Raw genomic sequence first — 12,593 nt, 5'->3', positions numbered from 1 at the left:
ACATTTTTAAGCTACTTATAGTTTCATGATCTTCAACCATTTTGTCTATATAAATAAACTTGACCTGACTTTGTCACAAGCAACATCCACACCGATCAGGCAACGTTGGCTGATGCCATCCAACAGTACAATGCTTGTTAAAAAGTCCTGAGTTGTTTATTTCCTTGTATTTTGCTTCTAAGCACCTGAACCTTCTTGAAATATTTTCAAGCTGTTCTTCAGGCTTTCTGAAGCTTTTCTAAAGGTTTTCTTTGGCTTTTTCTCTTATTTTCAGTCCAGTACCCGACCATTTTCAGAGGTTAATTAAAACCACTTCAAGACTTGGCAAAGAACCAATTTTAAAACTGGATCTTCAGACAGTTTGTTACCAGACACAACTTGTTCCCATTTCAAATCTATAAAAAATTTGGAATGCAATGCATCAGGTCGTGTGTTAAGCCTTCGATGGATTTCTTAAAGACACAATGTTAGAAAGACACTATTAATCTGCTGGAAGGTTTCCTCTTTACTCTCTTGTTTGTCCACTTTCCTCACTTTTGAGGCACAAACTGCGTTTAATCATGAGGACTGTATAGAAACAGTGAAATAGGTAAAGAAAGCCCATTTCAAAGAAAAACTAAAAGAAAATCTGCAGGTCAACATTACGTGAGGACCTTAAACCTGGTTTATGAGCTGCTGAGGTCCAGTTAAATCAGGGAAACCTCTAAGATATGTTGGACAGAGTTTACCAGTAACATAAACAGACAATTGCTTTGACATTAGACTTTTTCTTAAATAAGTAAAATCTCTGTAATGCTGACAGTCAGGCCAAGAACTGGACTGAAACTAAGGGAAAATTAAAGAAAAACTTCAGAAGACCTCAGAAAGCCTTCATAACCACAGATCAAGACCTCCTCAATAGATTGTAATAAAGTCAGTACGTGGCCCAGTGTCCGAAGGGCTGCACTGGTGTGGGAGGCATCGTTCCATTTCCTTTTGTCTGATTGATTGAGAGAGACTGTCAATCAATGGAGTGCCGCATAGTTTTTGTCATTCCCATTGAATGGTTGTATTTGAAAGTAGAAATGTTTAAAGGTTTCGGTGAAAAATGTGCCAAAATTGTAAATGGAATGAACAACCATAGAGAAAAATCAGTGGAAAATAATTAGTTTTCCAGTCTGGAATGAGACTGGAATGGCAAGTATGGTCCCAAATTGTGTCCAAATGGCAAATTTGTTAGAGCTGCCTGGGCAAACCTTTGTAATAAACGTCTTTAAAACTACTCTGGTTCACTTGTTTAGCATCTAAATTTACACAGTTACCCTTTAGCTACAATCTAGTAACTCCTACATAAATTTGGCTAGCGTGATATGATTCAAAGCTGGTTTTCAATCTAAATAATGTGTTGTTGTTTTAAGTCAGAGATATTAAAAAAAATGCAATTCTCTACTGTTTTCCAGGTGAATTACTCTGACACAGTCATATATATCTTTATTCTGGTACCTTTGTATTAACCTCATATGTGCTGACCTTCGTTTGAGAGAAGGATCATATATGCAACCCTTGTAGTTTTCAGGATATTCTCCATTTTTTTGGGGTGGAAGTCATTTTGGATCGGTTTATAACTTCTGTGTAACGGAGTACAATTGTCTCAAAATAGCTGCAGCCCTTGAACTATATGTGAAAATGTAGAACTACATGATCAACAAAGAGAAATCAAAGCATCAGTAAAATATTGAATTAGAAATTAGACTCCAGGAAGACAAAGAATAAAAATCCTTACTGAGAAAAACAATTGATATCAGATTAAATGAATTCTTTATGTGTAGACTCCGTGCAGTCTGTGTGAAGGTAACACAGTTTGAATTGTGTTTCAAAGGTTATTTTGTGGTTTTTGACTTTTTAAAGATTCTCAGCTGTTGTCCATCTGAGTGAGATCACCTGTTTCTCTGGAGTCGTCCTCAGGAACATGCAACACCTCTGGATCGCTGGCGAACACACTGGTCGGGTGGATCACCACGCCCTGCTTGTTCCTTGTGTGAAACACCTACAAGGTGTCAAAACATAAATAAATGTGACTTTTCAAACCAAATCTCATATCAAAGCCAATAAACAGCACCCTCCATGTTAAGTGCTGCCCTTAAAATTAAGTAACGTCTTACTGAAATAGCACAATCAATTTCTCCACATTACACTGACACATTTTTTATATATGCTTTACTTTTTCCACTAAGTTAACAATGTCTCCCTTTTTTGTAAAAACACTGCACATACACCAGTCCTTTAGAAAATAAAACGGATGCTAGGAACTAATGTGAATGCCGGAAGACTCATTTGGGGGCGACACAATAAACAAAACGAGCAGGGGAAACGTGGACAGATCCAGAGAGGATGTTCTGCCTGTAAAATGAAGAAATATATTACAGGGGCAAAAAGAAAAACAGAACATGTGTGCAGTGGATGAAAGCCTCGTTGTAGTGAGTTAGACTGTTAGGTTAGTTAGCACAAACTGACTGATTCATCTTTGTTGCAAAAAATAGTTTTTTCTTTGCACACAAACAACTTTATTATTACTGATCTGAATTATATGATTACACATTTAGTTGTTTCTATCAGTTTTGAAGAAGAAGAATCATAGTGTCTTTTTATTTTGTTTCCCTTTTTATATATTTATATTTAAAATGTCTTAAAATGTCTTCGTGTGCACAGACTTGGTAAATAAGGCTGATTTTGATTCTAGATTAATTAGTGTGTCTAGGAACTTTATACTGGTAATGAATGACTTACAATTTCCCTTGGGTATAAATATTACGTGACACAGAGGCCTATTTCTCTTTGAAGCTCTTCAACATGGGAAAGACAAGAGAACATGGTTTTGAAGAAAGGGAGATGGTTGTTGATCGTCAATAGGCAGGAAATAGCTACAAGAAAATACTCCCTCACCTTAACTCACCCATATCTACAGTCGGAGCACTAATTAAAAGGTTTAAACCAACTGAAAATGAGATGAACACGGCTGGACGAGAACCCAGGTTTATCTTCCCAACAGTGAGGAGGGACATAACAAACTTATCCAAATCTCACTGTGAGAGAACTGCTGCAAAGAGTGGGATCTTAAGGTCACCAAGTCTCCATAACAACCAACAAATAATATCAACATGTGAAATGGTGGTTTGGGAGGCGTGCCAGGAAGAAGTATTTTCTGTCCTACTATTACAAATAAAAATGTGTGAAGTTTGTTTGGAGACATGTGGGTAATATGTGGAAAAGTGCACCTATGTCCACTGTTAACCCTTTCAACCCTAACGCCTATATTTAGTTTTCCATACTCAGGAAAAGGTTTGTTTACAGACAGAAACATCATTTCATGGAAAACAGCAAAGGTAAGACACATTTTACAATTGCCGTGTTGGAAACGACTTCTGTTATTTTCTGGCTTCTGTCTTCCTGATACTTTGGTGTGGAGCGTTGCGGCACACACTGGAATCTCCACAGATGTTGCGCATGCTCTCCGTTCAGCATGAAGTGCTGCAATGTTAGAGCCAGCAATGTGTTGAATATCTTGGCATGGAGCTGATTTATATCATTTAGCTGTTATAAGAGTTATATTTGGGGCCGGTAAATATAGATTAGATGGTCTTGTACCCGGGTTGCACGGTGGCGCAATTGGTAGCACTGTTGCCTTCAGCAAGAAGTTCCTCAGTTCGACTCACGACTGGGGGTCTTTCTGCATGGAGTTTGCATGTTCTCTCTGGGTACTCTGGCTTCTTCCCACAGTGCAAAACCATGACTGTTAGGTTAATTGGTCTCTCAACATTGCCCTTGGGGGTGAATGTGTGTGTGCATAGTTGTTTGTCCTGTGCGTTGCCCTGTGATGGAATGGTGACCTGTCCAGGTTGTTCCCCTGCCTCTCACCTGTTGACTGCTGGAGATAGGCACCAGCTCCCCTGCATGCAAGAATAGTGTATAGATAACTGGTGGATGCATTGTCTTGTAGCCCAGGTTCTCCTGTTGACTGTTGGTGTGTCTTGTCTCACACTATGTCTGCTAAGACGCTTCTGAAAGTCCCTCAGTTAACCCTAAAACATATTTAAAGGGTTAAGTATGGTGGAGGATCTGTAATGCTGTGCGACTGTTTCTGTTAGACTGATGGACTATTTGAAATACCAGGACATTTTTAATGAACATCTAATGGCCTCTGCCAGGCAAATGAGATCTGACGTTTCAGGAGGATTATGACCCAAAACATGTAGCCAAGTCGCCACAAACAGCTTCTTAAACAAAATCAACCTTTTTGCATTGCTGTGTCAGTTCCCAGACCAAAGTCCAAAAGAAGACTTGTAGGGTGAGCTGAAGAGAACATAAGCAAGAACCCAGGAGGATCTAAACAGATCAACGGTCAAATATTCCTTTTTATTTTTTACACCCCAACTTTAACATCATTAATTACTGTTTATTTGGCTACAAACAATAATTTCTGAATGTGGGTTTGTTTTAACACTGAATAAATGTGTATGGGTCTGATTCTCTAGTGTTAGACTTTCCTACTGAAATAAAATAATGTATCATAAAGCTTTAAGGCCATCCCTCTTTTCCAGGGGTTCTAATTACTGTGCAGGATTTGTTTTTGCTAATATGAGGTTCCACTTTGTTGGTGCAGCAGGAAATCAGACCTGTTCCGAGTCTTTCCGGGTGGAGTTATGCTCATCGGGAAGAGCCAGCTGAGGGTAGAGTCCTCGGCAGAGCAGCAGCTTGAGCAAGGCTTGGTGTCGCGAGGACAAGTCCTGACTGCCGCTGACAGCCTTCTGGAGCTCTGAGACGTTGTGACGCAATTTAAACTTCACTTCCTATTTTAAAACAAACAGGAAGTTATCTTATGCTTTTTACAAGGACCCAAATATTCCCATCTCTGACACCTTGTGGTTGTTCTATTAAAAAATGTAGGTAATGTAGTTTGTTTCTATCGGTGTGAACAGCTCTAGCAGTTTTGTGAGTTTTTCCAGAAACATTAAAAAATTCAGGCTATAGTTCTTGAAATGTATTTTTAAATAGCTGCAATCCGCTAGTTTAACATAACACCAATGTCCAGACTGCAATCATTTTGTACTTCTTGTTCTTCAGTGAAATCTATAAATTGTTTATACATAACCCCACAAGAAGAAGGTGAATAGCTTTACAGTTTCGTCCAATAATTTAAACCAGCTGCTCTGATTTTACTTCTATATTACAACTACTGGGGAGACCTGTAACATTTGTATTGTTCTTTGAGCTTACCTGGATGTCCACATCCTGTCCTTGTCCCTCTTTGTCCTTCCTGCCTCTGCCTTTGTCTTCTGTGTCTGATCCTGAGGAAAGCTCTCCATCCTGGCCCTCATCCAGCCTCAGGACTTTACGCTTGCTCCCCTCCTGCTGCTCATGGTCTCTTTTCAGCTGGTGCAGCTTCTTCCTCTCTGTGAACCTCTCCCTGCGCTGCATACGGTCACCACCAGAGGGAGCCCTGTCCTCTGACTCCAGAAGGCTGTGGCTCTTCAGCAAATCCTGTAAACCAACAAGGAACTCCATCTATGAGGAAGGTAATTAAGTAAATTAGGATGATGATGAGGAGAAACCTGCCTTGAACTGTCTGCGTAGGTTGACCATCTCATAAAGTCGCTGCTCCTCCAGGCCTCGCCTCCTGCACCACTTCCTCGAGCCTCCGCCTCTATCTCCTTTTACCTGTTGTGTTCAACGCTCAGTCAGCTCCTTCATACCTCAGACATCACAGAGTTAAATCAGTTCATGCCAAGAAGACACCACCATATGACATCTCCACTCACTGACCTCCACCCAGGCGTTGAAGGTGTTCAGCAGGGTAAAGGGGTCTCCCTGGTTGCTCTGCAGTGGTTGGCGGGCAGTGTTACAGTCCGGGTTGTTCTGCGAGCTGCGCAGGAATGGTGACTGGACGCTGAGGGCGGCTGCGACGGTCAGCACGGGCTCCACCAAGTTAAAGAGAGAGCCCAGCACCAACATCTTCCCTGAATAATGAGCATTTAGTTGTTAGGATTTAGGTGACCGGGATGCACACAGATGAAGGTTAATTTATTGTCTACTGAACCATGTCAGTGTTTATTTAACCATATGTTTTGGATCATTTTCCTGTATTAACACAAAATCATGGCTCATTTTCAGTTTTCTTAAAGAGCCCCCCTGATTTTTATTTCCAAGAGTCTATGATGCCATCCCCTCTAACACAGTTACACCAAACCCACCTGAAGAGATTGTTGCCAAAGAGTCAGTCTTAATCTCATCTGACCAAAGCAAACACTTCCAGTAAATGCCCCAGGTCAGAAACTGAAGCATAACTGGGAAACACTGAAGCAAAGAAGGGGATGTTTGAAGAATAAATGCAAGTCTGATAAACGTAAAACACAAAGACCATGAAGGATTTTCTTTCTAAAACCAAGAATTCAAATGAAGACATTAAAAACTGAACTGACAGTCTTCTCTGGACAACCTTACCTATAACAACATCAACAGGCAGCTGAGCCAGCAGTCTACCAATAGATGTTAGTTCACCGCGGCTGTCTAACGCCCCCTGCTCCTTCAGGTATGTAACTGCAGTCTGGATACTGGCAGTTGGAGGAGGATCAATAAAGACAAAAGAAAGTGGATCTCCAAGATCCATACTCTTCATCTGCAGGGACAAGGATGTGTTAATGAAGTCTGAATTTTGTAATGGAAAATTAAATCTGTCTGCATCAGAATGCTCCCACCTGCAGAACTAAGGAGTCCAGAGCCACTCTGTGGATTTCAGGCACAGGATACGGAGCGAAGGCATTGTAGTCAGACTCTGAGTAGAGACGGTAACAAACACCAGGACCCGTGCGCCCAGCTCGACCTTTCCTCTGCTCGGAGCTGGCTCGGCTGATCCAGAACTCCTGTAGACGCTGCATCTTGGCCTTCGGGTCAAAGCTCATTTCCTTCACCTTTCCTAAAAAACAGAGAGCCTGAAGTGGAACCGTTCAGAACCTTCGACATGTGAAAACTCATTCCTGGGACGGTTCTGTACCTGAGTCCACAACAAACCGGACCCCATCTATTGTAACTGAGGTCTCAGCAATGTTGGTAGAGATGATGCACTTTCTTACACCAGCAGGAGCAACATCAAACACCTGAACAATGTGATCAGTTAACAGTTAGAACTCGTAAATTATCCCTTTTATATCAAACATACATCAAGCCTACGCCGACCAGACCTTGTCCTGCTGAGCGAGAGAGAGGGTGCTGTGCAGTGGCAAGACTATCCAGTGGCGAGTGTGCGTGGCGTAAACCTGACAGGCCTCTTGAATGGTGGAGATCTCTGCCATGCCGCTGAGGAAGAGGAGCAGGTCCCCACGCTCCTCTGGAGAGTAACGCTGATCAATGCCCTGCAGGATGCGCAGGTAGGGTCTGGGATCCAGTTTCTCAGAGCGTGAGGGCTGCTCCTCAGGGGGAATGGGCTGGTAGATTACCTGGGTACAGGACACAGAGAAAACAGCTAAATCTGAGGAGGCCAGCTCCAAAACGAGCATGTCAGCATGCGTCGTTACTGTTGTCTGCTGCTTACCTGAATGGGAAACAGCCTGCCTGGTACCTGCAGCACAGGGGCACTGTGGAAGTATTCAGAGAAGAGTTTGATGTTGATGGTGGCTGACATGAGGATGAGACGGAGGCCCGGACGGTCTGCTAGCAGAGAGCGCAGGACCCCAAGGAGGAAGTCACAGTGGAGATGTCTCTCATGGACCTCGTCCACGATCACTACCTGGTACTGATCCAGAATCTTGTCCTGCTGGATCTGTCGCAGCAGCAAACCTTCAGTGAGGAAGAGCAGCTTGGTGGCCGCGGTCCGAGAAGTCTCAAAGCGGATCTGATATCCAACCTAAAAATGTAGGAATAGATTTAGTGGGAGTTAAAATCCAGATCATCGAACAGCAACACCAGTTCAAACTTGTTCTGTAAGTAGATCTATATTTCTTAAACAATTTAGTTAAAAATTAAGATAAAATTTCTTAGTCTGATATTATTTGAAGGACCAACACAAAGTGAAAGGAAAGGGATTCATGGGTTTCAGTTTTTTTTTAACAAATTGAAAGTGTGGAATGTATTTGTATTTATACCCCTAAATTTCATTTCAGAAAGTGAAACTCGTTATTTAGAATCGTCACACGTAGAGCGATATATTCCAAGCCTTTGTTTCTTGTTATTTTGATGATTATGGCTTAGAGGTAAAGAAACCCCAAAATTCAGTGTTTCAGAACATTTGAACATCACATTAGAATAAATCAAAAAAGGATGTTTTAAGCACTAAGTCAGGCTTTTGAAAAGCATTTTAATTTCTATGCACTCAATAGTTGGTTGGGGCTCCTCTTGCATGAATCACTGCATCAGTGCGCCGTGGCGTAGAGGCGATCATTCTGTGGCACTGCATAGGTGTAATGGAAGCCCGGGTTGCTTTGATAGCTGCCTTCAGTTCATCTGCCTTGTTGGTTCTGGTGCCACTCATATTCCTCTTGACAACAGCCCATAGATTCTCTGTGGGGTTCAGGTCAGGCCCATTTGCTGGCCAATCAAGAACCGGGTACAGTCCTGATGAGACTGAAGTTTTTCCAAACTGTTGCACTAAAAACAATAAAACCCTCTTTATTATAGCTTCACTAGAATAAAAACTAAACCAAGTGCAATGTGTGCATCTTTTAATTAATCTAATACACGCTAACTATCCTAAACGAATATCTACCACCATTTTCTGTACTTGACCTTCCAGGACTAACCTTTGATCCGTACTGGTTGAGGCTCTCAAAGCTGACCCTCTTTGCAAGGGAAATGCAAGCGATCCGGCGGGGCTGGGTGCAAGCGATGTGGCTGAAGCCAGCAGAGATCAAATACTGGGGCACCTGGGTGGATTTCCCACAGCCCGTGTCCCCCGCCACCACAACCACTGGGTGAAGGCGCACCAGCTCCACGATCCGATCTCGGTACTGAAAGATAGGCAGGTTCTTTTGCTCTCGGCGAAGCTTGGCCAGTTTTCCAAAACTTTGTTTCTGTCTGAAGTCTAGAAAGTGCAGTAGAGCCAGGCGGCAGTCTGACACCTCCTGAGGACCTGGACCTGAGGATCTCTGCCTGCTCCTGGGATCTGACTTCCCCATTCGCTTCTCGATGTCACCGGTACACACAGATACATTAATCCGGTACCGAGCGTCGTACTGTTTAGGAAGCCCCAAATCCACCTTATTAGAGCCAGTCCTTTTCTTCTCTTTAACTTCATCTCTGACTCCAGAACCAGACATGTCCCTCTTTGCTTTAAACCGCTGGAAGCGGTCAAAGAAACCCCAGAACTCTTTGTGTTCGGGAGACCCGGCTTGAATGTAATCCTGTTCACGGAAAAATATCTGATCCATCTGGGCTCGGCTCTGTGGGCTGTTCCAGTCCCAGCTCCGTCTGTCTCTCCTTCTGTCCCCGTCCATGTTTACTGGAAATTATCTACATCCAACTACAGCAGACTGTCTGCAGGTCACTAATAATAAACACAAGACACCAGATCAGAGCTGCTACATCACAATGAACGACAAGCTAACGAGCTTCCAGCCGAAATAAATCCAAATTATTTAACTTTTATTTACTCAAATCGAATCAGTAACATCGCCATACATTCCTGCATGTGGTCATACTGAAAAGGTGTTAATTGACTATGAAAAAAACCCCTCACAAATAAAAAAAGAAAACACATCATAAACAGCGACTAAGAGGGAACAATAAAACGGTGGGACCTCTTCCGGTCCATGCTTCAAAACAGTCCGTCACTTCTCGGAAAGTATCTCGTATGAAAAAATGTAAGGAGTCAGCGTATAATTTTAGTTCAGAAATGAAAACCGTTAATATTCGATTTTTTGTGTAAATAATTGTTTAAATGTCCTGGAGGCGTGGCTTTATCAATCATATCCCAATATATAATTTCAGTGCGTCTCTGTAGAACCAAAGCCTCATATTACAAGTATTTTTTTTCTTGTAAATAAAGTAAATGCCTATCAGTAGAAAGAAACTCAGTCAAATACGTGTGAAATTAAACAAAAACACCAATTGGACACTGATACCGCCTGTAAATTCTAACATAGTGTAGCCGGAACAGTCTGCAGTCCCAGCCACACTGCGTTGTGTTCAGGTGCTCGACACTCTAAGGATACTGACGACCGGCTCTTTTGGGCACTTTATTGCAGCCTTCACAAAAATAATAAAGAGCACAAATGGAGAGTCAATCCTCACCGTTGGAACAAGCCTCTCCCAGCCACGTACAATACAGACTAGCGAGAGATAGCAGATAATACAGCCCATACCCTATAAACCACTAGAGGGCACTGTGACGCCCACAAATAAAACTCCCAATACAAACAAACACACATATTTTGGTGAAATAAACACACCATACATTCTATATGAAGATAAATTATATAGAAAATAAAGAAAGAAAAAAAATATAAATAAAATGTCTGACAGAAAACACAGTGCACCGACATTAGCAGATAACATGGCACCTCAAATCATCCCTGACTGTGGAAACTTCACACTTGACTTCAAGCAATGTGGATACTCTGCCTTTCCGACCTTCCCCCCGACTCTGGGACCATGATCTCCAAATGAAATGCACACTTTACTTTCATCCAAAAAGAGAACTATGCAACAGTCCAGTTCCTTTTCTCCTTTTCTCCTCAGCCCAGGTAAGATGCTTGTAGGCCATGTACAGGATCCGTCTGTGCATATTGATCTTGATGGGCTGACTCCAGTCTCAATCCACTATTTGTGAAGCTCCCCCAAAGTCTTGAATAGATTTCAGTCAATTTGAAATGAATACACATAAGTGAGTGACAACAAATATTAAACTTATTCCAACATTCAAAGTTTTTGATTTGTACTTTTACTAGTGAGGTGATCTAAAAATATTAAAATATGCAACTTTCTCCAGATGGCTAAAGTACACTGAATAAAGAATTTGAAACCAGAGCCATTACCACTACAGCAATAGCAAAAAGCTTAACAAATAAATACATTAGTACATAAATGCATCTTCAATTTTCTAAAATGTAAATTTAATAAAAAACTTTAAAAATAAAACTCAAAAGTGTGCTAATGCAGCCACTGCCTGACCATACACATTACATCAGTCAAATCATCAATCAGTACTGCAGCAGATAGAAACACAGGGTGAGTGTACACAAAGAAAATGCAAGTTTTGATACAATAATTGTATGTCTTGAAATGAAGCTGTATAAATTAAACTACTTTAAATCCAAACATTTCTAGATAATTCACAGGTTGAAAAATTTGTACGTAGGCCCAAGAATATACCACAAAGTTTCCAGATCCTACCATCCAGACATTCTTTGATGTCTTTTTCTGGTTCCTTCAAATGTGCGCCTATTTTAGTAAGAATTGCAAGGTTTCAAATTTAACACCAGTTAACATTTTAAGGCTGGCATACACTTCATCTGTAAGTAAAGCTATCTCCAGGATGTATAATATGCTGATCCAGGCCAAAAATGAAGAGATGTTGCCCAAAAAGGAAAAATGTGAGTGTGAAACGAGAATAAACAAAGTATCTGAAGTGGACTGGGAAAATATACACTATTTAAAAAAGTTAGGGATTTTCTGCTTTCAGGTGAAATTTCAGGATGAACCTAAAATGCATGCTAACATCTCCATGTGAACCTAATGTGACCTTCACTAAACCTTTTAATGCATAGGTCCAACTGTTTAATGTTTCGGTACTTTTTGCACAACATCCTGTTCTCTATTAAGGAGTTTAATGGCAAAATCCACAACAGGTGCACACACACAAACAGTGCAATTTTTTAAAAGAAACTGAAGTATTGGTTGAAAGCAAACCAGTTATGTACCCATTCATAACGTCTTCCACTGCTTATAGTGTGGAGGGGGTGTTATCCTGTTTTTGTTGTTTGTTAGGTTAAATCAGAATTGGTATTTAAACAGTCCTCATAACCTTGCTGTTCACATTTTCACATTATCAGACCAAGACGACACCTAACAAATGAACAACAGTACCTTGCCATTGTGAGGCCTCAAACAGGATTCTGAGGTTCGAACAGAGACAGAGAGACTGGAAGAGTCTCTCAAAGTGTTACAGTGTGGGCAGGTGTGTCTAGTCAAACTGCCCTACACTTTCTGAACAGTGATAAGTCCATACTATCTGTATGACATCATTATTCCAATCATTGTGCTCCTGCATGAACAACACAGGCCTAATTTCATCTTCATGGACAACAATGATCCAACTCATCTAGGTTGCATCATTGGGGAAAGGCTGCTGGAGACCTAGAAAAAAAAAACCTGGAATGGAGTGGTCTGCACTTTCTCCAGACCTGAATACAATAGAAAATCTATGGGATTAGTTCAGTCGCTGTCTAGAGGCTCATAACTCTGTACCCCAGAACCTTGATGTCCCGAGGGCCGCCCTTCAAGAAGAGTGGGACACCATACCTCAGCAGACAATAGGTCGACTTGTTAACAGCGTGAGACGTCTTAATCACGCTGTTATTGATTCTCAAGGGCACATGGCACGTTATTGAGACATTGACATTTGTTGT

At 41.5% G+C, this 12,593-nt stretch overlaps 1 protein-coding gene across 2 annotated transcripts in view; it reads right to left on the bottom strand.

Annotated features, from left to right (window-relative positions):
- dhx34 (DEAH (Asp-Glu-Ala-His) box polypeptide 34) overlaps window positions 1-12,593 on the bottom strand; it is an 18,730-nt gene extending 6,137 nt beyond the window's left edge. Inside the window, exons 1-11 of one of the 2 annotated variants that reach the window (XM_047390552.1) lie at window positions 10,258-12,593; window positions 7,565-7,876; window positions 7,215-7,469; window positions 7,028-7,130; window positions 6,732-6,949; window positions 6,478-6,652; window positions 5,800-5,993; window positions 5,593-5,694; window positions 5,254-5,517; window positions 4,653-4,826; window positions 1,921-2,026 (exon numbers count right to left, since the gene is read on the bottom strand). In XM_047390552.1, coding sequence (XP_047246508.1) covers window positions 1,921-2,026; window positions 4,653-4,826; window positions 5,254-5,517; window positions 5,593-5,694; window positions 5,800-5,993; window positions 6,478-6,652; window positions 6,732-6,949; window positions 7,028-7,130; window positions 7,215-7,469; window positions 7,565-7,876; window positions 10,258-10,326 — 1,972 coding nt within the window. In that variant the 5' untranslated portion in view covers window positions 10,327-12,593. Of the gene's footprint in view, window positions 1-1,920; window positions 2,027-4,652; window positions 4,827-5,253; window positions 5,518-5,592; window positions 5,695-5,799; window positions 5,994-6,477; window positions 6,653-6,731; window positions 6,950-7,027; window positions 7,131-7,214; window positions 7,470-7,564; window positions 7,877-8,768; window positions 9,788-10,257 lie in introns of those variants that run through there. The other variant, XM_047390551.1, reaches the window with a different exon arrangement.

Source organism: Girardinichthys multiradiatus, chromosome 18 (assembly GCF_021462225.1).
Source record: "Girardinichthys multiradiatus isolate DD_20200921_A chromosome 18, DD_fGirMul_XY1, whole genome shotgun sequence".
Classification (NCBI taxonomy): Eukaryota; Metazoa; Chordata; class Actinopteri; order Cyprinodontiformes; family Goodeidae; genus Girardinichthys; species Girardinichthys multiradiatus.
This window is presented reverse-complemented; position numbering and strand designations above follow the sequence as displayed.